The following is a 26953-nucleotide window of genomic DNA, read 5'->3' as shown; positions in this document are numbered from 1 at the left end:
AAAAACCTGCCCCAACCTCCCCCTGCGCGCGCCAAGCCTATATTGAATAGGCTCGGCGGCGTGCGCAAACCCCGGGATGCGCGTAAGTCCCGGGGCTTTGCTAGGGGGGGCGTGTCGTGGCGGCGCATCACCCAGGGCGGGGCCATGGGTGTGGTTCCGGCCCAGGGGTGTTTTGGGGGCGTGGTCGAGGCCTCCGAAACTGCTCCCGGGCCAGGGAATTGCGCAGGGGGATTTTAGATAGGGCTGGGGGGGTGGGTTAGGTAGGGGAAGGTGGGAGGAGGCGGGAGGGAATGGAGGCCGGCTGCGTGGCTCGGCGCGTATCTATTAAAATCCCGCGTACTCTTGTTTGTGCCTGGTGCGCGAACAAAAGTACGCGTGTGCGTACGTTTGTAAAATCTACCCCATAGAGAGTTACAATAGTCAATATTAGTAAGAATCAGGGATTGAAATAAAGCTGAATGTTCAAGTAAGGGCTTAATGTAACTAAGAAGATGGAGCTTGTAGTATGGTGTCTGAAGTACTGATTTAATATGCATTTCCTTTTCTAATTTGGGATCAAAGATAATTTCAAGAATATGGATAGATTGTGAGATTTGGAGTGTAGTATTCTGAAGTTGTTGGTGGATCAGAAAAAGATGGATTACCAAGATTTATTATTTCTGTTTTTAACGGGTTCAGACAGAGCTTTTTGTGAGACAGTCATTTGTTGATAAGAGGATAAGCAAAGAGAGATGAAATGGGATGTTAAATGCCAAGTTTAGTATGTTGGAAAAAAGAACTCAATTTAATCAGCGTAAAGCCGGTATGAGAGACCAAGAGCAGCAAGAAGTTTACAGAGAGGTGCAAGATAAATATTGAATAGGATGACATCTGAAAAAAAATCTTCTCCCCTCTCCCCAAACCACATCCCTTTCCCACCCACCTAGCCTGATCCCCGATGAAAGATCAATCTTCCCCCACCCTTCACCTGCACACCTTTTCAACCCTCACCACCCATAGGCTATCTGACCCCTCCCCTCTCCCCCCACTTCCCAGAAGCAGGGGGAGGTATGCATATCTCCTCCCTACCCCAGATCTGTGGAAAATGATTTTCAACTCTGCTTATCTAGCCAGCTATCTCCTCCTATGTATATTTAGAGAGCAAGACAAGAAGAAAGTGATCTATAGAAGGTGATCTATGTCGCTCTTTCTTCTCTTACAGTCGAGTAACATGTGGTAGAACAGTCTATCTCTGCTGGAAGCACTAGCATGCCAATTAATCTGTCTATTTATAGAATTGTACTGGCAACCATGATCAAGAAGATCTCACATATAATTTAATAGTGTAATATAGTGATTACTATATCATATTATTCATTTTCCAAAATAATGTCTCAGATATTAGGACCTGACACCACTGAAGCCCCAGTGCAAACAGAGAAGAGAACATTTCTGCAAATTTATGAGAACACTTCAAGATGAATGTACTAAGCCAGGCTACAATTTACAAATGCAATAAAGTGCAAAAATAGTGCAAACAACATGCATAATTATGTTTGCGAGAGAAACACTGCACATTATTTGGCATTTATCATGTGTAAGTTAGCTAATATGTACTGCAATACAAAATTTATGCAAACATAGTATTGAGCTGAAGAATCAAGCAAATCAGCTCAAAATTTATTTTGCAAATTTTAATGAGGCACAACTTGTACGTGAAACTCAATTATGTCTCATGGAGGCGCAGCTTACTTTTTTATCATAAAGTCCATAATTTTGCATTAACTTTTTTGCAAAAAAAATGAATGAAAAAGAGATTTCTATATCATAAAATGGCTTGGTATTGCAAGAAAAATATTCCACTATATTGGACCTTTCTCATGGAACTCTCCATAGGTTAGTATGTTGACCTCTTAGACTCCATCCCGCTGATGTAATACCATGCCCGCAGACTAGTGCACAGGTTAACCCATGGTTGTTTGCGTGTTTTGGAGGCACGTCCATAACCCCTGATGAAATAAGGGGATCAGCGCATCCAAAATGTGCATCCAAACCAGGGCATAGCTAATAGTGCTCATCACATGTAAATGCCATGCTGATGAGGCTATTAGCTATTTTTTATTTTATTTATTTATTTAACTTCTTTTACTATACCGACACTCAAGACCAGGTCTTATCGTACCGGTTTACATTAAAACATGGGGAAACCAATTAACGTATAAGTAGAAATGAGAAGTTACATTAAAACAGTTATCCCAATGTAAAAAATAACTGTGCGCCCAACGCGCCCATTTTAATCCTCAAAAATTAATGCCAGCTCAGGAGCTGATGTTGTTTTTTTGGTTTTTTTTTTTAAATTTTTTATTTATGCTGATTTTGACAATCTTACATAGAAGAAAACAAAGAAATAAATGCAGATTTTCCCATAATATTATAACAATGATAACTTAAGTATATATCTCTGGTCTGCACGAAGAAATGTAAGAGGTAATGCTCCAGGATTGAGAAAGAAATTTGAGCGGTCTAAGGAAAACAGAGGAGCTGATGTTGTTTTGAGGAGCACCAAAAGTTAAATTAAAAAGCAGAAAATACTGCTATTCTGTGGTTCCTCCGACTTAATATCGTGGTGATATTAAGTCAGAGGAACCAGAAAAAGTAGCAACGTGAAAGAAAACATTTAAAGAAAGATGTCTTGAAAGCGGTCAGATTAGGAAAACAGATGCTCAAATTAACAGCGTCCGTTTTCCTAACCTGTGGCTATGCATGGGTTAGAAAAAGAGACGCTCACAAAACTGAGTGTCCGTTTTCCTAACTCACACACAGCCACTTCCCCTGGGCGCCCGATGCCAAGAGGGTGCTAGGGACACACAATTTCCCCTAGCACCTCCTTTTTAACGCAGCGGCTCATTTCCCTACTGCATCGCACGCCTGGGAGAGGTGGAGGCAGACGCGCGGATATTGCATTGGCCTGCAGGTGCTCCAGGGGAGGTCAGTTGTTAACGCTATTTACCCAGGTAATATGGCTTGGCTGGAAATTGCCATCCTTTGCCTGGCTAAAAGCATGCCCAGCCTTCTATAGCCCCCTGGCTTTGAAACAGGCTGAAAAGTGTCATTTCTCCCGTTGGGGGGGTGGGGGGGGGGGGCTATATGTTGGGGAGGTAGCACGACAAAATGTTGTCATATTCTAAAGTAATTCGCAGCCCCCTTCCCCCAGCCACCCGCACAAATAGCAATAACAAAATCAGCAACTGCGTTTATCATGTACTTTTACAATTGCGGCAATGCACTCGTGCTACAAGTGCTCTTGGGAATCAAAAACCTGAATGTAATCCACCTCGAAGTGCCTGAAAGGAGGAAATAAATGAACAAATAAAAAAATAAAGTAAAAGAAATGAAATAAATAACACCGCAGGCTATTCAAAGCTGCCCTCTATATTTGCAAACTCATTCTTTAAAATCAGCTCTCGCTATGTTAACTGCCCTCATGTTTATCCAGTATGTCCTCCTCGGCAGTCACCTGGTTTACAGTTTATACTGCTAGGATCGACAAATTATGTACATTTGAATTCCTTCAATCTTTGGTCCAATATTACTAAAACTAAGTCTCTCAGTATTCTAGTCACATATTACTCAATGCACTATTAATGCAGTCAAGCAAGATCATGTCATGCACCACTGAATTATTTTATTGCCTAGTTGTAGGTCAGCAGCAGGTTCATTGTATTTTTAAGCTCTATAAAATTCAACCAGAGAACGTTTATACAAAAATATGACAGCAGAAAAAGACCATATGGCCCATCTAGTCAGCCCATTCACTCCAACTGCTCAGCTCTACAATCCCTACCATTCCTTCAGAAATCCCCTGCACTTGTCCCATGTTTTCTTGAATTCAGATACTGTTCTTGTCTCCACCATCTCAACTGGGAGGGCATTCTATGCACCCTTAGATTACTCCTGAATCTACCATCTTTCACACTCATCCCATGAAACCTCGTTTTAAAGCCTCCTTTCTGTTTGAAGAGGCTCACCTCTTGTGCATGGAAATCTCTGCGATATTTAAATGTCTCTATCATATCCCCCTATCTCGCCTTTCCTCTAGGGTGAACTTGTTCAGATCTTTAACTTTGTTCCCATATGCTTTAGAACAAAGACCACTGATTATTTTAGTGGCTCCCCTCTGAACCAACTCCAACTGTTTTCAACCCTTTTGAGGGTGCAGTATCCAGAATCATACACAGTATTCCAAATGATGTCTTACCAGGGACCTATACAGGAACAATATCACTTCCCTTTTATTTGCTGACCAGTCCTCTCCCTATGACCTACTTGTTTTAAAATTGCTTCCTATATTCAATACGTTTTGCCAAAACATTTCTGTAGTATCATCCTGGCTGCTTTTGAAAGATTAAAACAGCATTTCTTAGTCCTTATAACAAAATGGTTGTAACAATTCATTGCAAAGAAGTCGCCAGGAAAGCATCACCATTGACTATGGCATATCTCACAGAGGTTATAATTGTGTCCTTGATTACATAGCCAGAAACATGTACCTGTTGATTATTCTTCTGTGAACGATTTTTAGAATTATTATTCTTTCTGCACAGTCTTTAAGGAACTCTGACATTCTTTGCTTCAAAGCTTGCTTCATTTCATGCTTGGCTACGGCTTTCAGGTGATCCCATGAGGCTTTGCATCTTTTCTCCATTTGACACAAGTTGTCCTGAAGCAGATCAAAGTCAACCTAGAAGAAGTAAAATATTAGATTGTAAAACTCTGTTGGTCTGGCTTGGTTACTCAATGGTAGTAGGGTGAACTGCAATGCAGAGGGCCCTGGCTTTGATTCCTGACTTGGGTCTCTCACTCCCCAGGTCAGTTGGGGCTGAGAGTGCTGTGGAGGCAGCATTCACATCCCATGAGGAGGAGGGCGTCATAGTCAACAGTGAGTGGCGGTACATCATGGCCAGATTTAAAGATTGCAGAATTCTGAAAGGAGTCCTAGTTCATGGCCTTTGGCCAAGGTCTATTGCTGCAATGACTTAACTGAGTAAGTTCAGAGGGGATATAAGAAAGGGGAAAAAATCCCGAAGTACTGGTAAATCATGGCTCATGGTACCAGATCCCAGCCCTGCTTCTAACTGAACTGGAAACCCAAAGGAGCAGGAAGAAACTACCAGAACAACAAAAAAAAAAACCCAACTCTCTTTTGATTCTAAAACCAAAATATTTGCCTTAAGACAACTGGACCATACAATCAATCCACTCCCTTTGAGAGGAGGAATCTGAAAAGTAAGATGCTAAAAATATGGTAGTGCTGTAGTGCTGCTGTATCCATTCATAAAAAGCAATTGCACTGCAATACTACTCTAAATATGCATCCATCATTCTGCCTGTCAGAGATCCATGTGAAGCAGCTTAAAAATGTCAGACTGTTAGGGAATAACACATTGGCATTCTGTTTTCTCCAACCAGGTTTACTGAGTTTTGGATGACAGAAATAACTTCCTTTTTATCCCTCTTTAAATCAAAGGTTTTAGTAAGATCCCCCTTTTTCTCAGGATAGTTTTGCACCTTTTGAATGGGATTAGTCAAATTTCAGCTCTTCTGGATACCAATCCACTCAAGTTTTCAGGGAACTCCTCATTAATATACATGAAATAGATTTGCATGCACATGGCTTCAGTTCTATGCATTCTATCTCATGCATATTCATTAGGAATATCCTGAAAACACAAGCAGATTAGTGTCCACGAGATTGTGTTCCCTTGCTTTTCAGTAACCTCAATTGCAAGGCATAAGGGGTCATTTGTTATCCATCAGCATAACGACCCATGAGGAAACTGAGCACATCAAGGTTACAGGCAAGTTATCAATATATTATACCCAGACACTTTGCTAATCTTAAAATGTGGCTTTTTGAAAAATCTTATCTGTGAATGTCTGCTCATTCAGATGGATGAGATGCTCTACCAAAAGACCATTCTGTTTGTTGTCATATGAGTTTACACCCATTTTCTCCCATGCTATGGTATTCTATTCTTTTCCTGTGTATGCCAACTCAGTTTCTCCGCACTGCAAAGCTACAATCTTACTGCATGCTGATGCTGTATATTCTGAAAATCTACACAGTTAAAATAATCACATTTAGAACTCTACCAGTATCAAAACTTAGTGAAGGACAGACTATTGTAGTATTGTAGTTCTGTTCTACACTTAACATCCAACTTTATGATTTACACCAGGAGTGAGCAAACTTTCTGAGTCACTCATCAAAATGCATTATGGCGTTAACACATGCAATGCGATAATTACGCTAGTGCATGGTGTAAATGGGGGTGGGATCAGAGAAAAGTTTGGGTGGGATTTAGGAAAATGAGGGGCAATATTGCACTGTGCAATAGTTTAGCACATGCTCTTGCACAATTTTAACTACACGTTTTTTTCCTGGCATAGGCTGGCTGATATGTTTGAAATGGCCATAACACAATTTGTGATACATTTTTAGAATTGCATTTTGGCCATTTCTGGACTTGAGAAGAGAGAGGGGAGAAGGAGTGGAGTGAATGAGTGCCTCTGGGTAGGCCCTCACAGTGTGTTACCATTTATATCTCAATAGGCCATATACTCCATCAAGCTAGGATGAGAGAACATAGAAGAAATGCCATATTTGTGAGACTGACCTCACTCCAAATGATGTCAAATCTTCATCAAGGTGTACTGTGTTGTTCGTACATCTCACTCTACATGAGAAACTGGCCCCTTAAACCCTTAACCACCACCAATACTTCACCTTGAGCTAGTAGATGACCCTCCCATTGAGATATAAATACTTGACTAATATGAAGGTCTTGTAGTCTCTCTCTCTCTTTCAAAAATAGGAGTAATCATAGGGGTGCAATAAGTTTACCACACTACTGATGCAAAGCTGTATGTTATTGCATGGTGCGGTAATTGCATCGGAGATGGACCCTAGGGCCGAGGTGGGGTTGATGCAACCCATAGGTGAGAACTTATGGGTCCCCACCATCGGCAGGTGGAGTGGGCTGAAGGCAAAGGCCACTGGAGCTTCACCTATACCAGCCCTCATTCCCCGCGGGTTGAGCCTTTGGGTGCCGGGGTCGGCAGGACTTAGGTGGGCCTCGAGGTTGGTTTGTGAGAGAAGTTGGTTCAGTCCAGAGACAGCAATGGCATCTTGACTGGCAACACTGGGGACCATGGCAAAGCCGGAGGCACTGGAGGCGGCCTGAGGTCGGAGCCAGCGGCCCACCATTGCTAGCGAGAAGGAACCAGGAACTGGAATCTGTGTAATAAGGTAAGGGGGCCGTGGGTCTGCAGTGGATGGCACACATAACAGTAATTCTAAAATTTCCCTAAACATGCCCCTTTTTCTTATTGCGGACATTATCAATGATTACTAACACATTTTGAATGAATCTAGGGGTTTATGAGCCATGCTCCCTTTTATCCATGTAGTTGGTTGGAACCCCCCAAGTTGGGTTACATCATATATATAACATGCACACACAAAGAGTATCCTCGATTCCTGAAGTGGTGACAAATTCTTTTGCCAATCAATAAGCTCTTGGGCCAGTTGCTAAAGCACCAGGGTCCATGCTGGTCAAAGCCTCTGTTGTGTTTCTTTTCAGGTTGCTGAAGGGAGCAAGTATATACACACAAATAAGGACCCAGACTTAAACACATACCTCATATCCAGACAAACACTGCACACCCTGACTGAAAAGCACAGAGAGGTACAAATACTCCTCACCCAGACAGACACAGACACTGAGATCCCCACATATAGAGACACCAAAACCCAAATACAGACACACCACAGACAGAGAGGGACAGACACACCACAGACAGAGAGGGACAGACACACCACATCTACATAAGAACATAGGAAGTTTCCATACTGGGTCAGACCGAGGATCCATCAAGCCCAGCATCCTGTTTCCAATAGTAGCCAATCCAGGTTACAAGTACTTGGCAAGTATTAAAACAGATTAAATTAGATCCCATGCTACTAATGCCAGTAATAGCAGTAGCTATTCCCTTTGTCAACTTGATTAAAAGCTGTTTATGTACTTCTCCTCGAGGAAATTATCCAAACCTTTTTTAAACCCAGCTACACTAACTGCCCTAACCACAATCTCTGGCAGAGCTTAATTGTGTACTGAGTAAAAAAGAGTTTTCTCCAATTTGTTTCAAATGTGTCACCTACTAACTTCATGGAGTGCTCCCTAGTCCTCCTAGATAGAAACACAGGCAGATATGCCACACCCAGGTACTGAGTGAGAGACAGGCAGAAAGAACACATCACAAACAGTGAACAGAGCATACCAAGTCCAGACAAACCCAAATCCAGAAAGATACACCACTCCTAGACAGATAGGCCACACATCACAGACAAACTGCAAGGGATGAAACACCACTTCAAGTGTGTTGCCTGCTCTTTGTAAATTGGAGAACCAGCCTGCTGAGATCTACTGGAATGAGTATCCTTGTGAGAAAGTCCTGGGCCCTGGAGGCTTGTCCTCCTCCCCAGTGGTGGAACCCAGAAGCTAATCGTAATGGTAAATGGAGAGAAGAACTAGAGGTTCGAGAAGAAAGATTGGCCCTGGATTCTCTATGTAGTCCCTACATTCTAGACTTAAACCAAAAAGGGTTTACACAATTCTAAAGAATGGGATTGGTGAACCCAAAAATAGAAGGACATTGTCATACAAAGAGTTTGTTATCTACTCTCTCTCATGAACAAAAGAAGCACAGACTAATCGTTTCTGCTCTGACAGGAACCCCAAGCAGGAAATGGGGGCCTACGAATGAACACACTGGATCCCACCACTGTACCGGCAGCTTTAGAAGAAGGAGGGGGGGGGGGGGCAACCCTGTTTGTCTGATCCCTTTTATTGATCTTGCAACTCCATTTAGGGTCACGTCCCACAGTTTGGGAACTCTTGAGTTAGAATTTAAAACCTTCAGCAAAAACTGTGCTATTTCAAAACTGTCCAAACAAACCACCTCACAGACTTTTCAAATGTTATAAGCCCTATATATGCCTGATCACCGCGCCCTTAATCTGAAACCAATGTCATAATTTTGAGTCATTTCAAACTAATTGTGAATTCCTGAGCATTGGCTTTTGAATACGGAGCCCTAACAGCTTTGTTCTTGGAAGTTGTATGAACCCAAGAGCATGGGAGATAAGGCTACAGATAAGCTACCCCGGGTATGAAAAAGGTGGCTCACTGGTCAAATTATCCCTTCTTTTACATAATATTAGGTAATCCTATCTTCTGGTAGCAGGTAGCTATCAATGGGGCCATAAAAGAATTTGTTCTTCTTAGGGCTGGATTCACCTGCACTAGCTCCACACAAGTCTCTTTCCCCAGGTCATCGATTCTTTGATGGTGGGGGAAAGGAATTTCTTCTCCAAGGCCCAGAATGACAGGGGTGATACTGTATTCCTTTCCCTGAGAGCGGCATAAATTCTTTACCACTGTGAATGCTGTAAATGCCAATAACATGCAGGAGACTCAGAGCTGAGTGTCCAAAAATAAACTTTACTGAAGGTGAATCAGATAAGTAAATGGCACAGTTCGAAACAGTTTTCAGCATTACAGTTTGATTTTTTACTGTTCACAGTCCCTCCTCTATCTGTGAAAGGTCTCTTTCTTACCAGGGCAGGGGAAACACTTCCTCCAAGGCATTGATAAATGAGATTCCCAAGTAGACAATTAGATCTTTGTGTGGGCAAGAAAAACCCCTCCAAAGCTGGAAAAGATTGGTAAAACAGTCTAAGCATAGACAGTCCCAATTTACTCTGATGAAGACTCCAAGTGAGTTTCCTCAGAATTAGTTTGGTCTTACTCACATTTCTCCAAATATATTTCTCTCTCAAATCCTTTGATGGCAAGGATCCCCTCAGGAACACCACAGCTATTGATGTTCCTCTTCTCAGGGTAGGAAGGGGCAACAAAACTCTTCCTCCCAGATCTTGCAACCAAAAATCTCTTTCCCAAACTGAGTCCAAAATCATCAGGAGTTCTCTGCAGCAGGTCACCACCATTGGTCTGCCCTCCAGGAGGTTGCAGAAGGGCAGGTCTTCCCTATCCCGGGCCATGCAGGGAAAGTTTTCCCCGTGACCTCTCTCCAAGCAGCACCCAGGGGGTCGCACAGGTTTCTTATAAAGAAAAATCTCTGAAGTCCCAAAACAACCCTGGAGGCAAACCCAGCCAGCCAATGAGTTGCCTGGAAAGGCAGCTCCTCGACCTTGCTTACGGACACCAGGCAGGGCTTGCCTGAATCCCAGAGTGAATCTCTTCTCTAACTTCAAAACCAAAACTGCACTGCCCCCACAATTTTCAGGAGAGAGCTGCTTTTACAACCACAAGGGGCAAGGCCATCCCAGCATCCTCAAAGGAGGGGCTGTACCGAATGATGCCTTCCCACAATCTCTACTTCCCTTTCCCTAGCTAAAGGAGTTAAACCAGGGCACTACTGGTAATGAACCCAAAGAGACATTACAATTACTTGACTTTTCAAATACCTTAGCCTATCATGTCTTGGCTGGGTTCAAATGATTCTAAACACTTTAAACTGTTAATTAGCACCACCCTCATGGTAACATCTGTGGATCATTCAGGACCGTCCTCTAAGCGCTACTGTTCGCCAAAATAGACTACTGCAGTGCCCTCTTCCTAGGCCTCCCCAAATCTACCACCAAACCACTGCAGATGTTACAAAATGCGGCAGCGAGACTGTTGACCAGCACCAGCCGCGGTGAACACATCTCCCCCATCCTCAGAAACCTACATTGGTTACCAGTGAATTTTAGAATCCTGTACAAATCTATTACTCTAATACACAAAACCATCCATCAGCAACTCCAACTCGACCTGGAAATCCGATTCAAACTCCACTCCTCTAACAGACCAACTAGAGATATCCACAAAGGCACTCTGAAATTTCCCCCTACTAAAGCCACTCGCCTCTCTATGACCAAAGAAAGAGCTTTTTCAATAGCAGGCCCATCTATCTGGAATAACATCCCATCAAATCTCAGATTGGAACCCTGCCTCTTAACTTTCAGAAAAAGACTCAAGACGTGGCTCTTTCACCAAGCCTTCCCGGATCCACCAGACAATCACTAGTTTGAGCCTCACTTCTTACAAGGTCCTTGGCACTCTTCCTCCTGAAAATGGACACTGGCATTTCCAGATTAAAGCATAAGCTTTAACCCGTTAAATTAATCATATCACTTTTTATTTATTCTACCTGCCTTTATCTTCCTTCCAGCTTGTTTTAAGCTTCCAAGTTTATTCTATTCCTTGTTGATTGTAACTTTGACTTATTCCTTTTTCCATTGTTATCTATTGTTTACCAGAATTGTTACCTCAGTTTACCCTTGTTAAATGTAAACCGATCCGATATGGTTATTTACTATGAAGGTCGGTATAAAAAACTGTTAAATAAATAAATAAATAAATAAATAAATAAATACTGAAAAATTATAAAGAATGCAGTGAATCTAATTTTTAAAAGCGTGATGAGGTTTACATTTTTTTAATTTATGTTTAAATGGTGTGTGTGTGTGTTAATATTTCCTAATTTCAATAGTTCCTTAAAAAATAAAATACAAAGTAGTATACTATGAGGAAATGACTGTGTCCAAACTGTATTCATTACACTAAAAAAAGGTATCACAAGTTAGTGCATTTAACTTATACAAGTTGGACTACGTGTAGTTGAGTGTCTTGCTCATGTTTGTTTTTCTCCTAAAACCTTGACATTGCAAACACTGGCTGGATTAGTTTCTCTGGGAATACAGTATATGAAATTAACATCATATTGTGATAGTAAGATAAATTCATTTCAATAGTCAGTATTCTTTTAGAGGTAATTTCCTAGGAATTTTCTGCTGGTGGCACTGTGTTGGATGTTACCCTTTAATTCCTAGAAACTCGAGGACAGCTCTGGAGAGTTGGCAACCTTACTTCAGCCTCAAGCACTGTGGCACAGGATACATGAGGTCAAGTCCTCTTATCCAACATGCCCAAGCTCCTTCATAAGAGCTTGGGGATGCTGTGGAAAAGACACAAGCTCAGGGAGGGTGAAAGGGCGCTGCCATTAATGAGGTGACCCCTGCAGGTCAAAGAGGGCACTAAGGATTATGCTTAGAGACTTTCCTCCAGCTCTAAAGTTGGCAAGATTTTGAGGGATTTTGGGCAGGCTGTACAAATCATAATAATATTGCTGTCTGGAGAGATGAGGTGGTGCAGAAAAAAACTCAGAATAATAACAGATCAGCCTCAACAGGAAGGGGTTCACACTGATTTGCTCAAGGGCCTCTAAAACAGGAAATTCAAATGACTGTCTGCCAAAAGATCTTTGTACAAAGCGCAATTAAAAAGTACACAGATGTTTCTCTGCATTAGTAAAGAAAACTCTCTCAAGTAAGATGTGAATCTGGTCACTTGTTTTTGACTTTTTCTTCTTTCATTGCTCACTTTTATAAGCCATTATATTGGCCATAGCAAATAACAATATTGAGGGCTATGCAATAAAACTCGTGCTAAAAATGTATTTGCGTGGGACTTGGCAAAAATTTTATATGAATGCTAAAATTGAGCTTGACGGGCGGATTTTAAATGCCCTGCTCGCGTAAATCCGCTCGGATTTACGCGAGCAGGGCCCTCGCACGCCGGCGCGCCTATTTTGCATAGGCCGCCGGCGTGCGCAGAGCCCCGGGACACACGTAAGTCCCGGGTTTTTTTTAAGGGGGCGTGTCGGGGGCGGGGCCGAATGACGCGGCGTTTCAGGGGTGGGACGCTGTGTTTCAAGGGCGGGACCGGGGGCGTGGCGCCGGCCTGGGGACGTGGTCGAGGCCTCCGGACCAGCCCCCGGGTCGGATGACGGCGCGCCAGCAGTCCGTTGGCACGCGTAGATTTACGTGTGCTTCTAGCAGGCGTAAATCGAGGGACAAAGGTAAGGGGGGGGTTTAGATAGGGCCGGGGGGTGGGTTAGGTAGGGGAAGGGAGGGGAAGGTGAGGGGAGAGCGAAAGAAAGTTCCCTCCGAGGCCGCTCCGATTTCGGAGCGGCCTCGGAGGGAACGGAGGCAGGCTGCGCGGCTCAGCATGTGCAGGCTGCGCGCAGAAACGGAGGCAGGCTGCGCGGCTCAGCGTGTGCGCCAATCCAGGATTTTATAAGAACGCGCAGCTATGCGCGTATCTTATAAAATCCAGCGTACTTTTGTTTGCGCCTGCTGCGCGAACAAAAGTACGCGATCGCACTCTTTTTTAAAATCTACCCCTGAGGTTTTAAGGTTTTCCCCCTCCTTGTTCAATGTAATTTCTACCTTTCGTTATGATGTAAACCGATATGATGTGTATTTTAATGTCGGTATAAAAAAGCTGTTAAATAAATAAATAAATAATAAATAATAACATTTTACCAAAGGCCTGTGAAACTTAACCTCACTGGAGAGGCCTTGCGTAATGTCCATGCTAGATGAGAGGGAGTTCCCCACAGTAATGGTCCCAAATTTAAAAGGTTGGTTAGCAAGGAGGATTTCAGCCTCCAACCCCATTCCCAATGTAAAACTGAAGCCCCAATGCCCCTATGCCTGGGTGGGAAGAGGCGGGTCCATCCGGGCTCTTTGATTACAGATCCAGGAGTGGAGGGAGGGGGTGATGGGAAGAAAAGATGGGATCGTTGGGCTGCTGAGCCCTTGCCTACAGTATTCTCTGTTTTGGGGGATTAAGGGGGAGACGTTGAGCTCTGGTCATCATGTGCTTTTTTTTTGGGGGGGGGGGGGGGTTTGGAGCCACCAAAAAGCTTCATTTTATGTGTGGAGAGTGAGAAGTATTAGGGTATGCCAGTCTTTAGATTTTTGTAATGGAGGGCATGAAATCCCTCCTCTTTCCCTTTGAACTGGTTAGCACTGGGGATTTCAAGACTTTCTGTGCCTGAAAAGAAGTTAACACTTGGTGCGAGGCACATGTTAACATTTTGGCTTTATCGAGTCTACAGTAAACAGCAGGTGGGTGTCAGCATACCATGACATTTACACTGATCCCAGTAACATTTCATCTGCATATGACATTCCCTTGTTTACATTCATTCAGACCCTAATTTTAGCACACCCCCATATTCATGTTGGGGGGACTGTTAACACATATGTATTGCAAAGCATGCTATTTTTAAGCACATGCAAAATAGTCTTTATGGATATGTTAAACACTATTGCATAAGTCCTGTTGTGTCCCTATAAAGAAAATATAAATCCCTCTTTGGGACCTGCATATTAAAGTGTAGTGTGCACAAAAAAATGACATGCTATTCACAAAGATCCTAGGGTGCATGCTAAACTATTCACAAAGATCCTAGGGTGCATGCTAAACTAGTCTTACAAGTGTGTGTATGTGCTAAAATTAACTTGTATGTGAATCTAAAAAAAGAACATCCTATGAAAATAAGGCTTTAGCAGGTGTGTATTAAATAACTGGTATGTTCTTCTCCATGTGCTATTTAGCATCCACTCATTTGAGCCTCCTATTTAACACCTGCCTCAGACCAGGTGTTAACATTTTAGAGAACATATTATTTCAAGGGCTGAGCTAACAGGGGACTACAGAGTATACACAGGCAACTCCAGTCTGGATTGCCACAAAGAGGTCTGGTTTTCCGGACATCCACAATGAATATGCCTGAGAAGCAGTGAATGCAAATTTTAGCATTCCAGGGCAGGAATTGCGTACCCATGCTTCAGGGGCAACTAATGAAGGAAATGGGGCTGTTAATGTAGGAGATGTTGTGGGATGTGTGGTGCAGAAGAGAAACTAAGAGAGAAAGAAAAAAAAAGGAAGAGGATTTTAAAATAAATAGACAAGAAAATGTTTTTAAAACCAAAGGTTCACTGATGATAACTATTTTTGTAACGTTGCTGTACACTGCACACTGTATAAGGCACATCTCGGGGAGGGGGTGGAGGCAGTGGCATTGACGGTCATGCAGTGCGGGTGGAGTTAAAGAATCAGAAGATGCTGCTCCTGCGATCTAAAATTTGAAAATTGACAACCTTCCTTTTAGCTCATCTTACTCCATTCCACAGAGCCAAAATACCTAAATGGAGCAGGAGTGATCCCCAGGCACTCCTGCCCCTCCTGCCAATATTTAAAAATGGCCAGTGCTATATTTTAAATTGTATGCGCAGGCTAATAGGCAGCTAATGTAAGGAAAGCTTAAGGGGTGTAGCCCTAAGCCATCTAGGGCTACCCATCAGAACTCTGGTTGCTGTATTTTGTACCAACTGCAGATTAGTTACGATCTTCTTTGGCAACCTAACAGAAATGGAACTGCAGTAGTCCAGACGACTTAGGACCACTGCCTGACTTACAAAATGTAGATCAGTGGGTCTCAAATAAGGCTGAAGATGTCTAACCAGTCTCAGGAAGCCAATGCCTAATGGAACGCTGCTGCCACCTGAGACTCCACAGAAATGGGACGGTAAACTGAAGGGAAATGGGGAGACAGAGTAATAAGTGAGGGACGTAGAGGAGTGAGGATAGGGAGAGATGGAGAGAGGAAAAAAAAACTGAAGAGAGAGAGAGAGAGACAATGAAGAGACATAGAGATTGCAAAAAGTGACATGAAAGAAGTAGCATAAATAGAAGATAGAAACTGAGGGGAAAATGAAAAAAGACCCAAGAAAAAGAATTAGGAAAAGACAGATAAATTGAAATCAGTGAAGAGATAGAGGACACAGTGTAATAAGGAAAAATGACATCTTTTACTCAAGAGAGAGTGTTGTATGCACAGGGGTCACATATCATGGTGGACACATCCTCCTGAACAAAACTTTTGGCAAATGGTCTTTGCTGAAATATCCGAGGTGCTGGGCTTCAAAATTGCCTTCTCTCCGGAGCTGGCCTTACTGAGTTACTGGGATATACTTCAGATTCTAGTCAAAGTATAACAACTGGTTTTGCAGATGCTATTAGTAGCACAATTCTAGAAGCACTTTCACCACTTGCTGGCCGGTATATACAACTTTTTGATATTGCTCATTCTGAGAGGATGACATGCCTCTTAAAGGCACTGGTAGTGTATACAGTGCTATTTGGGCAAAATCCTGGTCTTACTATTCAATTTCGTAACAAGGCATGTAGACTTTCTGATATTATGCTCTCTTAACTCTACAGAAGACTTCTGTATTCATGTTTAATTACACTGGGAGTAATGTACTCCTAACGATTATGTGTTATTGCTTGATAATGAATGTCATGACATTTTCTGTATGTTTTGTTTAAAAATAAAGAGTTAAAATACATATGTTTTGATTATTATCCTATCATGTCAGATAAAACTACCAACAGGAATGCAAGCTCAGCAGGGCCAATCATCATTGCCATCAAAGTTGGGAAAAATATTATTTTCAATTTAAATATCTAATTATGTGATTTTTGTTCTTAATATCCATTTTAAATAATTGCATATTGGATTTATATTTGTATTTTATATTGTTTCTTTTAACTTTAGATGCAATAGCTGAACCATGCCAGTGCTCTGCTCTGGTTCTACCTCCTGAGCTATTTAGAAAATGCTTGCTTAGATTTTTATTTTGTCCAGCAGAGGGGGAAAGGGGAGAAGGTGTCTGCACTGCATCTTTCTCTTTCTGCCCACTCCGTCTTCTCATGGCCCCCCCTTCTAAATCTGTCCTCGAAGTCAGCAATCCGCTGTCTGCATATTACTACAAACAGATGAGGGGAATCTTTTACAATATCACAACCTCTTTTGGCTCTGCAAAGTATTTCCTATCGCCAATCCACTTTCAGGATTTCATTCTTTTGCGTCCCAGTGCAAGCAACAGTGCCTTCCATTGCATCTTCTGTGCTGCTGCAGATTTATAGATGCCTCCTGTAGTATCATGCTGCGGCCAAAATATCAGTCATGATTCATGGCAGTTTGAAGCTCTCGGTGAATGGGGTGGCTGCCCTCTTGTCTCTGTCTCATTTCTCTTTAAATGAGAATATTCTTTTGTGAAAGAAGATAGAAAATTACCAAGCCACCCGAAAGGGGGTTGTCCCAATGGCTCGGTGTCAGTGCTAAGTGCTGCTAGGCGGGAGATCCAGGCCGTTTGCAACTCGGGCTGGCTGGGGCTGTGGATGCCTTGGAGGCAGTGTTCACAGCCCAGGGGTGGAGGAGCACGGGATGCCAGGGTGGGAGAAAGGGTCTCTACCATTGTGCAGCAGTGACCCCTGCTTGCCCGGTCAGGCAGAGAGGATTGTTGTTGGATGGCTAGGCGAGCTAGGACATGGCTTAAAAATTAAAGCTAAAAAAAAAGTCCCAGGTAGCTGTGTCTAAAGGATTCTGGCAATATAGCCCTGGGAGAGGCTTGTTTTGATTACTCAGGAAGCCCAAACAAGCAGGTGGAACTGCAAGGCTCTGCCTCCTTGAAAAATAACCATAAGCGATCTGAGAGGATAAGGGCTTTATAATTTAATGTTTTGCAGTTAAGAGATGTTTCCTTTAAATTGTAACTCTTTCATTCTGTTTCTGAGGTATCCGCAGCACAGTTCTGTTTATGAACATTCTGGTGAAAGTCTCAGTGATGCTATCTCCACAACCACAACACAAGAAAACAAGAGAAAAAAAATCTGGAATCAGAGCAATGGCGTGTTCTCTTTGTATTTGAGGCAAAGGGCTCTAAGAAGATCATTGCTGAAAGTTATGATAGAGATCTGATCAACAAAAAAAAAACACTAGAGGCAATGCACACAAAAATGTAAGCTGGGAGATACATGTGCAGTGTCTGCTAATGTAGCCAATGCTTGACCAACCCAAACATCTGAAGAGGTTTTCATAATTATGGGATAATTCCCAATACATCAGAGGTTAAGTAAAAATACTGAACACTACATGACAGGAACAAGTTAAAAACTGTGGTGGTATTTCATTTAGTCATGCATTGCTGTGGCTTTCAGTCCAGCAATGCATTCCAGTGACTAAGGAACACAGATAAGGCACCAGATGCTCCTTGACATTGAGCACTTCCTGACTTTCTGCTGGGAATTATTTCCTTACACTTAACTTCAGACCATGGGACAGGGTGAATTCAGCCACTGGAATGGCAATGCAAAACCATGAAAGCACTTGGGAAACTCTGGAGTGAAACAGAGGAGACTGAAAGGAGAACAGTACATAATGGGATCACAAATGGGCAAGTTTAACAATAAGGGGGAGCCGACCTTGAGTGATGCCTCTGTGATTCTTCTCAGGCACCATGTAATCAATGGCATGGCTGACAGGCCACTTCCTGAGTGGATACAGTGACAATCTAACAGGGGAAAACTGGTACTGGAAATAAACATCAAGCCCTGTTGGATGCTTTTCCAATTTAAATAAATTGCATTAGAAATATCTTTTTCAAGATTGTATTTTCCATCCGAAATTTGATGGCAGCATATGTATAAGTGAAGACTAAAAACGTTTTCAGCTAACTCCAACATGAAATGACTTTTCCCACTAGTCATGATTGCTTGGTCAGTGATTTTGTTTTGAAATTCATAAATGATGCAAATCAGAACAGGGACCATGCAGCTGTATAGCATATAGAAATAGAAACTTGGTTAAAAAAAAACAAACAAACAAATGCCCAAGCAATTGGCCGAGTTGCACACTTCTATTTTGCTAAGCAAGCAATTTTATTAGAATCTTTTTAAGGTTAGAAATTGTGTATTTTTCAAGAAGGGTCAATGTAAACCACTACTAATGCTTGGTTTTGGGGGGGAAGCTGATTACCCCAATTTTAAACAATAGGGGTGATAAGAATAATTATTTATCACAATAGCTGGGCCAAGATGATGTTATTTTATCTGAATCTTATTTAACAGTTAGCTGGAGTCACCTAACAAAAATAACTCCACCTCGCAACCAGGTCAGTGGACAAATAAATTGTTCTAAACACAGTTAAAAGTTTTCCCAGAGAGAGGGATGAAATAATGGAGCAGATCGATAGGCAACCTGAATAAGGTAGGTAAAGAACATTTACTTTATTTACTTTATAACTCTTGCACTCTGGGTGAGATGCACTAAGTACTTTCCATATAGACACAAAATGGGGAAAACCATTTAGTGCAGTAGGCCCAGTGTGAGGCAAAAACACACCTTATTAGTAAAATGAACATGTAGTTACACAGGCACACTTCCATCACACCAGCTTGCAAAACAACACTGGTGAAAGTATCAATTTGCCCTTGTGATTAGTATTTATCAAGGCATAAAGATCAATGAACAAGGTGCAGAAGATACTTTTTACTAGACTAAATAATACATTTGTGACTAGCTTTTTACAACTCTGCTCTCTTCATCAGGTCAGTACAAAAGACTAATTTTAAGTGTGAAAATAACTTGAGATATGTGTGCATTTGAACATTAGCCTTGCTCACTTATGAAATTAGAACTAAAGGATGAACTTGTTTTCTTCCTGGATGATCATAAACAAACTACAGTGACAGGTACTATTCCACACTCATTCTGTGGGTTATCTGTGGTAATTTGTAGATACAGTCTTCAATACCAATATCTATGACAAAATTTGGAGCTTGCTGCAAACATATGTAGGTAGACAAATTCCCAGAAGGATTAAAGTGTGTTGTGGTCAGGCAGGCAAATCTGGGATCACCCCTGCAGAAGTGACACAGGACTGTGCCTGTATCAAGCTCTTAGCCTGTGCCCATATCACTATGATATTCTCCAGAAGGAGAGGCCTAATCAGTCTCCTCCCCCCGCAGGTTGAACCCTAGCATTGGCTACTCATCTCTTACAGAATCCAATTCAAAGTTTTATCATTGATCCACAAATCGTTATTTAATGACAATACAAAATGGTTCAGCGCTGCACTCCATTTTCATACACCACAACGGAATTTGCGTTCTGCTAATAAAGGTATACTTTCAATAATTTATTTATTTTATTTATTTTTAATTTTTATATACCGGAATTCCTGTATACAATACAAATCAGTCCGGTTTACAATAAACGAAAAGATTGCCCCAGTCTGGGAGGTCAGACCGGGGTTGTTTACATCGAACAATGAACATCGAACAATGAACATTGAAAAATAACATTGAAAAATAACAATTAACAATTAAACATTGAATGTTTTCGTGACCTAAATTAAATTAAAATAATTAAAAAGTTAAATATTGCATATATATATGTTGAATATTGTTAACTGTATAAAACAATAAATTTAAGGTTCAATCAGGATAAGGTGCTTAGTTGGATTCTGTAAATTGGAACGCTTGTCTGAAGAGCCAGGTTTTTAACTTTTTTTTGAACTCTGGCAGACTGGGTTCAAGGCGTAGGTCTGGGGGGAGAGCATTCCAATGGTGTGGTCCTGCGGTTGAGAGTGCTCTTTTTCTTAGTAAAGATGTTGCTGGTGGGGCGAACAGTGTGCCTCTGTAGGCGCTTCTGATGGGTCTGGAGGATAGGTGTGGACGAAGTTGCGTTTGGAGAGATATAGGGGCGATGTTGTTTATTGATTTGTGAATAATGGTAAGGGTTTTAAAAAGGATTCTCTGTTTGATGGGTAGCCAGTGGAGGTTGCTCAGGATAGGGGAGATATGTTCTTTTTTATTGGTGTTTGTTAGGATTCTGGCGGCGGCGTTCTGTACCATCTGGAGGGGTTTGATACTGTTAGCGGGGAGGCCAAGCAGGATTGCGTTGCAGTAGTCGAGTTTTGAAAAAATAATGGATTGTAGGACAAGGCGAAAATCATTAAAGTGAAGGAGAGGTTTTAACTTTTTGAGGACTTGTATAATGTCCCCTAGGTTGGAACATTTAAATTGTGTGAGAGAGAGAGCCCTGTCTCTGGCCGGACCCAAACTATGGAACTCCTTACCATCTGATTTAAGGCTCGAGTGTAATTTTCAGACATTCAAGAAGAAGCTAAAAACGTGGTTATTTCAGCAGGCATTTGGTGAGCACACATGAGTTATTCCCTTGGCTACTTCTCTGTTTTTATTTTAATTAGACATTCTTTCTATTGTTTTTTAATTTGATATATTTTATTGTTTCATTGTTGTACATATTATATATTATTTTATTATGTTTAAATGTTTGATTGATATATTTTAAGGAATTTTGTTATTTATGTATTTAAATTATGTGAGCCTGTATGATCTTCCATGAATATTGGTATATAAAAATAAATACATAAATAAATAAACTGATTTTCAGAAAAGTGTGTTAATGAGGAGCTAAATAAATTTAAAGAAGATGAAGTGAGGCCAGATGTGATAATCCGAGGGTATTAAGGGAACTTAAAGAAGTTCTGGCAGCACTAGTGGCTGACCTTTTGGTTCTTTAGATTTGGAAATTGCTCTGCAGGACTGTAGAAGAGTAGATGTGGTTCCTATTCATAAAAGTGGAAATAAGGAGGAGACTAGAAACTACAGACCAGGTAGTCTGACTTCTGTGGTTAGCAAATTAATGAAATTGCTGCTGCAACAGAGGATAGTGAAGTTTCTGACAGACAAATCTGATCAATTTGTTTAATTGGGTGACCCAGAGAGTTGGATCAGGGGAGAGCACTAGTTGAAGTTTACTAAGGCCTTCCACATGATTCTACATGGTTGACTTATAAATAAATTGAGCACCATTGGTATGGGCTCTAGAGTGACTGACTGGGTTAAGATCACCCTTTCAATTCTGACTTCTATTTAGTTCCCAAGGAAATTAATGTTAATAGATTTTGAAAGTTCCTTCTACTTAGCTACTCCCACCATCATGAATATAAGCAAATCAGAGTGCTGTTGTAATCATCAGCATATCACCTTGGAGATACAACAATGAAAAACAAAGTCTGTGTGTGTGTGTGTGTGTGAGTGTGTGTGTGTATATGTGTGTGTGTGAGTGTGTGTGTGTGAGTGTGTGTGTGTGTGTGAGTGTGTGTGTGTGTGTGTGTGTGAATGTCTATCTATCTATGGCCCCAATGAAATCTCCTATTTGATTTATAACTAAAGCCATACTCTAAATGTCAGATAGCATACTTCCATGCACCCCTATTTAACTGTGCATTTTTGGTATGTGCCAGTCATGGATATGAAGATCTCTAGAGGGAGGCTGAGTTTGCTTGTACACTGGTGAGGAATGAGGCATGACATGTAAGATTATAATCTTCACAGAGATAATCTTGTTAGTCTGGTGTTGCAAAAATGATAGGAGGTAGGTGGCATCTTATAGACTAACCAATTTATTGAAGCATGAGCTTTTGAGGACAGAGTCCACTTCCTCATGCCTTATTAAACTGGTTCATCTATAAGGTGCAACCCACCTCTTGTCATTTATCTAAGATTATAAGGGATACCTGGTCGGTCGGATTCAGCTATAAGGTACACTGTTAGGCAGAGATATGCTGCAATTTTAAATTGTGTGTGCACTTGTGTGTGTAGGTTTTAAAACAGCAATTCTCAACCAGTATGTCGCCACACTTCCTGGTCCCCCGCTGCTCCCCCTACCCCAGCGAAATAGGTCCTCCGCCCGGGCTTAAAATGCTGATAGCCCAGGCAGAACGTGGCAGGAGAGCTGGAGTCAGTGTCACCAGCATGGTCTCTTCTTCCAGCCGCCCCCCCCCCCCCCCCACTGCCCGGAAGAGGGTATGCAGTGACCGCATGCGGGAAGAAGAGACCATGCTCGTGCGGGCAGCATCAGCCCGAAGAAGAGAGGAGAGGCGCAGCCTGAAGAATGAGCAGCACAGCACGGAGCAAAAGAAGAGCAACGTCAGGGCCCCCCGGCTGATGGGACTCCTTTCTCGAGGTTGCAAGGGCTGAAAATTTAGGAGGCTGCTGCCGCCGTTAGGGTTGGAAATGTAGGAGGCTACTGCTGCCGCTAGTTCGGTGGGGGGAGAGAGAGAGAGTGAGTGAGTGAGCAAGCATATATGTGTTTGAGATCCTGTGTGTGTGTCTGTGAGGCAGCGAATATGTAAATGAGTGACGGAGAGCCTGTATGTGTAAGTGTATGATTGAGAACCTGTTTGTGAAGGAGAGTATGTGTGTGTGAATGAGAGCCTGTATGTGAGACTGATAGCATGAATGTAAGTGTATGATTGAGAACCTGTATGTGTAAGTGTGTGATTGAAAATCTATTTGTGTGAAAGAGAGTATCGTGTAGATTTTCAAAGGCCTACATGCGTAAAATTACAGGGTTAAGCATGACGGGAGAATTTTCAAAGAGGCCCGGCCACACGCATAAACTTTGGTACGCGCACAACTGCCAGGCCTCTTCAAAGAGGTGGGCTAGGGGGCAGGGTCTGGAGGAGGAGCAGTGCGTGGGGAGGGCCAGGACAGTGCCATTGAACGCTGTCCCAAACACTTGTTTGCTGGCAGCTGGCCGGCGCACGCAACTTACTTCAGGTCGGGCCCTGATGTAAGTATGAAAACAAAAAAAACCAAGGGTAGAAAGGTAGGGTTTAGGAGATAGGGAGGAGAGGGGAAGAGGGAGGGAGTTTAGGTAGGGGGGTAGGGAAGTCCCCTCCCAGTTTGCTCCTCTCTCTCAATCACACACTCATATGGAGTTACGCGTGTAATTGTTGGCCACATCCTGGAATGCCCATGCTCTGCCCCTTTCCTGTCCTCTTATTTTTGATGCGTGCATAGGTATATATGCGTGAACTCTGCGGTTTTTAAAAATCCACGTTGCTCATGCACGGCTCACATCCACGCATATGTGGGCATTTTTGCGTGAGCAATGCTTTTAAAATCGACCTCTAAGTGAGATGTATACATTCTTTATTTTTATTGAACATATATATTTCTCTTTTCTAAGCTTAAAGACTGAATGTGTCTCTCAGAGTCAGGCAATTAACTTCTGTCCTTTAAAAGAGATGTAGCCTGTAAAACAGGAAATGCCTTTGTATATATGTGACTAACTCAGAAGTTACAAGCTACAGCAGGAAGCTGATGGAGAGGAGTGGATTGAGTAAGGCAGACTTGAGTTTAATTGCTTTGGATATGATATAATAATATATATTATAGCAAGATGTGAATCACCAGCATGAGGCACTGACAAGCAAAGATTTGAGACCTGTACCAGAACTCAGCACATACATTCTCCTAACCACAGATGCAGACTTTAACAAAATTAAATAATATATGATGCTCAATGACAACATGGGCAGACAACCAATCAGATTTGAAATTAATTGTATCCTAATGAAGTTGCAGGGTATCCCCCAATTGTCAGAAGTCTCATTTATATCTAATGAGATATCTGGAAGGCCTGGCCACATAATGTCAATCGATCAGGTGTTTTTGAACTAGATAACCAATGAGAAATGGTTAACAACCAAATACTAGCCACTCATAAGCCAGATACATACAATAAAAAGCTAAACTCTGCCCATAGGGTCCACATAAAAAACTACCAACACAGAAGCTTAAACCAGAAAGATTGCAACAGACACAGGAAGTGCTAAGAAAACAAGGCATCACAGAAGGTTCTGGCTATGCTGAGATATGCCCTGCTAAGAACTTCAGTTTGGCTAATGACTTCTAAAGTAGCTACATTTTAGGTGATATAAACCTTAGATAGGGGTTAGATATTTTTGGTTGAAGTATTAGCTAACCAGCTTCACAGGGTAGTAATAAAGGTGGTGAGCTTTGTCAATACATTTTGCACACATTCCTTCTTTGTCTCCTGATAGCCTTATTTCAAACAGTAGTCCAGAGCCGAGGGAGTTAGTGGAAAGAGTGGGGCCACATATAATTTGAACTTGGTTATAGAACTTGGGAGATGGAGGGGTCCATAAAGAGTTGGCTCATTTGAATGTGATAATTATAGCCAACTAGCCAGAAGTTTAATTTAGAGCAATAGGAATCCATGATTTGTGTTCTCTGCTTTGTTATAGTGGTGGTAAATGGCCATTCTTTAGTTTAAAATGGCAGGTTCTCAAATGATGTTCAGGAAAGAAGAGAAAACTAGTGGGCAACAGCTGGAGACTAATGATAAAGAGCTCCTTCCATGACACAATTGAAGAAGGTGATAATTTTTACATCCTTAAAATAAGGGAAGAAATACACAATTTATAAAAGTCAAAGAAGGCGGCTTACTCTGTATGGCTTTTGTTCAGTGGAAGAGGGGAAGTGCGATTTCCACTGTATTCAGTGACATTGCCAGCTTTATTTGCTTGTACTAGAATAATTAACAGGAAAATAGTTAAACATTCAAATTTTATATTCAGTTTATTAAGAAACTTCTGATAATAAAACTTGGGTGCTTATGTTTCTATCTGTGCCTGATAGTGTTTACATTTTTTAGTTGTATTTAGTATAATAAGATGGTGACCTGGGGAGTGAATAGGGACATTCAACAAGGTTCCCTCCCCCACTAGTTTACAAGAAATGTGTCTTGAGAAAGAATGATGTGCATGATCTAACTCTCTTTTCTTCAAGACTAAGGTAGTCACATCTTATCTGAAAGTTTGGCAGGATAAGCCCATTCTGTCTGTGGAAGATCAACAGGTTATAGGATTTTTGGAATGTTTCTCATTTTAATCTGAAAATCCTGATAGTCCAGCAATTGTTTGTGCTCATGTGGGTTGAAGGCTCTGACCTTGGAGTACTCTAAGGATATCTAGGTAAACCTCTTACTGAACTGACATCTTAAATTGGAAAGAGGTGGAAATTCCTTGACACAAATAGAAGATTTTTGTCTTGAATTGCATAGCCCTCCAGTGCTGAAAATGGGAATTACAGTAGTTGTGTTCACACTTAACCATTTGTAGGAAGTGCCTTATACTCATGATTTTCAGCTTATTGCTTTTGATTGGAGTGACTAAAGAATGTGATTCTACTCAAAGTTTGTGATTCTCGGTTTCAATTTTGGAAGTAAAGAAACATCTTGGGAACTGCAAGCCTGAGTGTAGATTGTTGTTTTGCATAAGCAGAGTGAAACTGCAGTGATCCTCAGCAGTAGAACCTGAAAACATGTCTGTTTGACCTTATCACCCAACCCATGGAAAACATTAACAACTTTAGTCTGCCCAATCACCTTGAGAACAAAATGGATGCATATAAATATATGAAATAAATATAAGAGTAATTCCAAGTCAGGAAGCAAGAAAGTCAAGAAATAGATGATATTCTGAACAATCTAGTTTGTACTGCTGTTTTTAAAAATAAACTGTCATATAGTATGAGTACAATATAGTCATTATTTATTTAGGCATTTTAACATGACCCCTAATTTAAATATTATATGGGGCCCCTAGGAGAGGTGACTGGGGGCGCGCTAGGAAAGCAGGCGCTGAATACTCAGTGGCCGCTTTCACAGTTCCTTTATTTGCATTGGCCCCAATGTTTCGAAACATACAGCACGATTACAATAAATGGCCCAATACCATATAGCAATTTTGTGTTACTAGATGTAACAGAAGTTGCAGGAAAAAAAATAGATAATACAGCTATCAGATAACAAAAACAAAATCATTGAGATTCATTGTCTTTGTAATGCTATCTCTTTCATTTCCAAGGTCATTTTTCTGTTTAAAAATTGATAGGGCAAGGGGAGATTCACTGGTCTGAATATTCACAAGGTATATCTGCTCCCAATTGGTCGAAGAATCAGATGAATTTACATATTTAATTTACCGTAAAGCCTAGGCATGGCTGTTGCCACCGCAGGATTGTAGTGACTACCTCTGACCTAAAGCAACAAAAACACAGTGTTATGCGCGCCGGCCTCGGCAGACCAGCGGCTCGGCCCCCTCACCTCTTTCAAAGTGATCGAGCACCTGGTCCCTCATCTCTGGTGGCTGTGGGCCGCCGGCTCCATCCTTGGGCCACCCCTGGGGCCTCCGGCTCTGCTGCAGTTCCTGATGTTCCGCGTCAGGCCTCTCCTCGTGGCCTGCAGAGAGACGCCATCCCGACCAGCACTGCACCCCTTCCTAGGCGCGCGCACACAGCTGATCCTT

The 26953-nt window shown here is 41.8% G+C and overlaps 1 protein-coding gene across 8 annotated transcripts in view; it reads right to left on the bottom strand.

Annotated features, from left to right (window-relative positions):
- Window positions 1-26953, bottom strand: part of FHOD3 (formin homology 2 domain containing 3) — a 1290292-nt gene that overhangs the window by 37858 nt on the left and 1225481 nt on the right. For all 8 annotated transcript variants that reach the window (XM_029589835.1, XM_029589836.1, XM_029589837.1 and 5 more), the window contains one exon: window positions 4530-4720. In XM_029589835.1, the coding sequence (XP_029445695.1) occupies window positions 4530-4720 (191 nt within the window). The remainder of the gene's footprint in view (window positions 1-4529; window positions 4721-26953) is intronic.

The sequence above is a fragment of the Rhinatrema bivittatum genome, chromosome 2 (genome assembly GCF_901001135.1).
Source record: "Rhinatrema bivittatum chromosome 2, aRhiBiv1.1, whole genome shotgun sequence".
NCBI lineage: Eukaryota > Metazoa > Chordata > Amphibia > Gymnophiona > Rhinatrematidae > Rhinatrema > Rhinatrema bivittatum.
The sequence above is the reverse complement of the archived record's forward strand: the minus strand, read 5'-3'. Positions and strand labels throughout refer to the sequence as shown.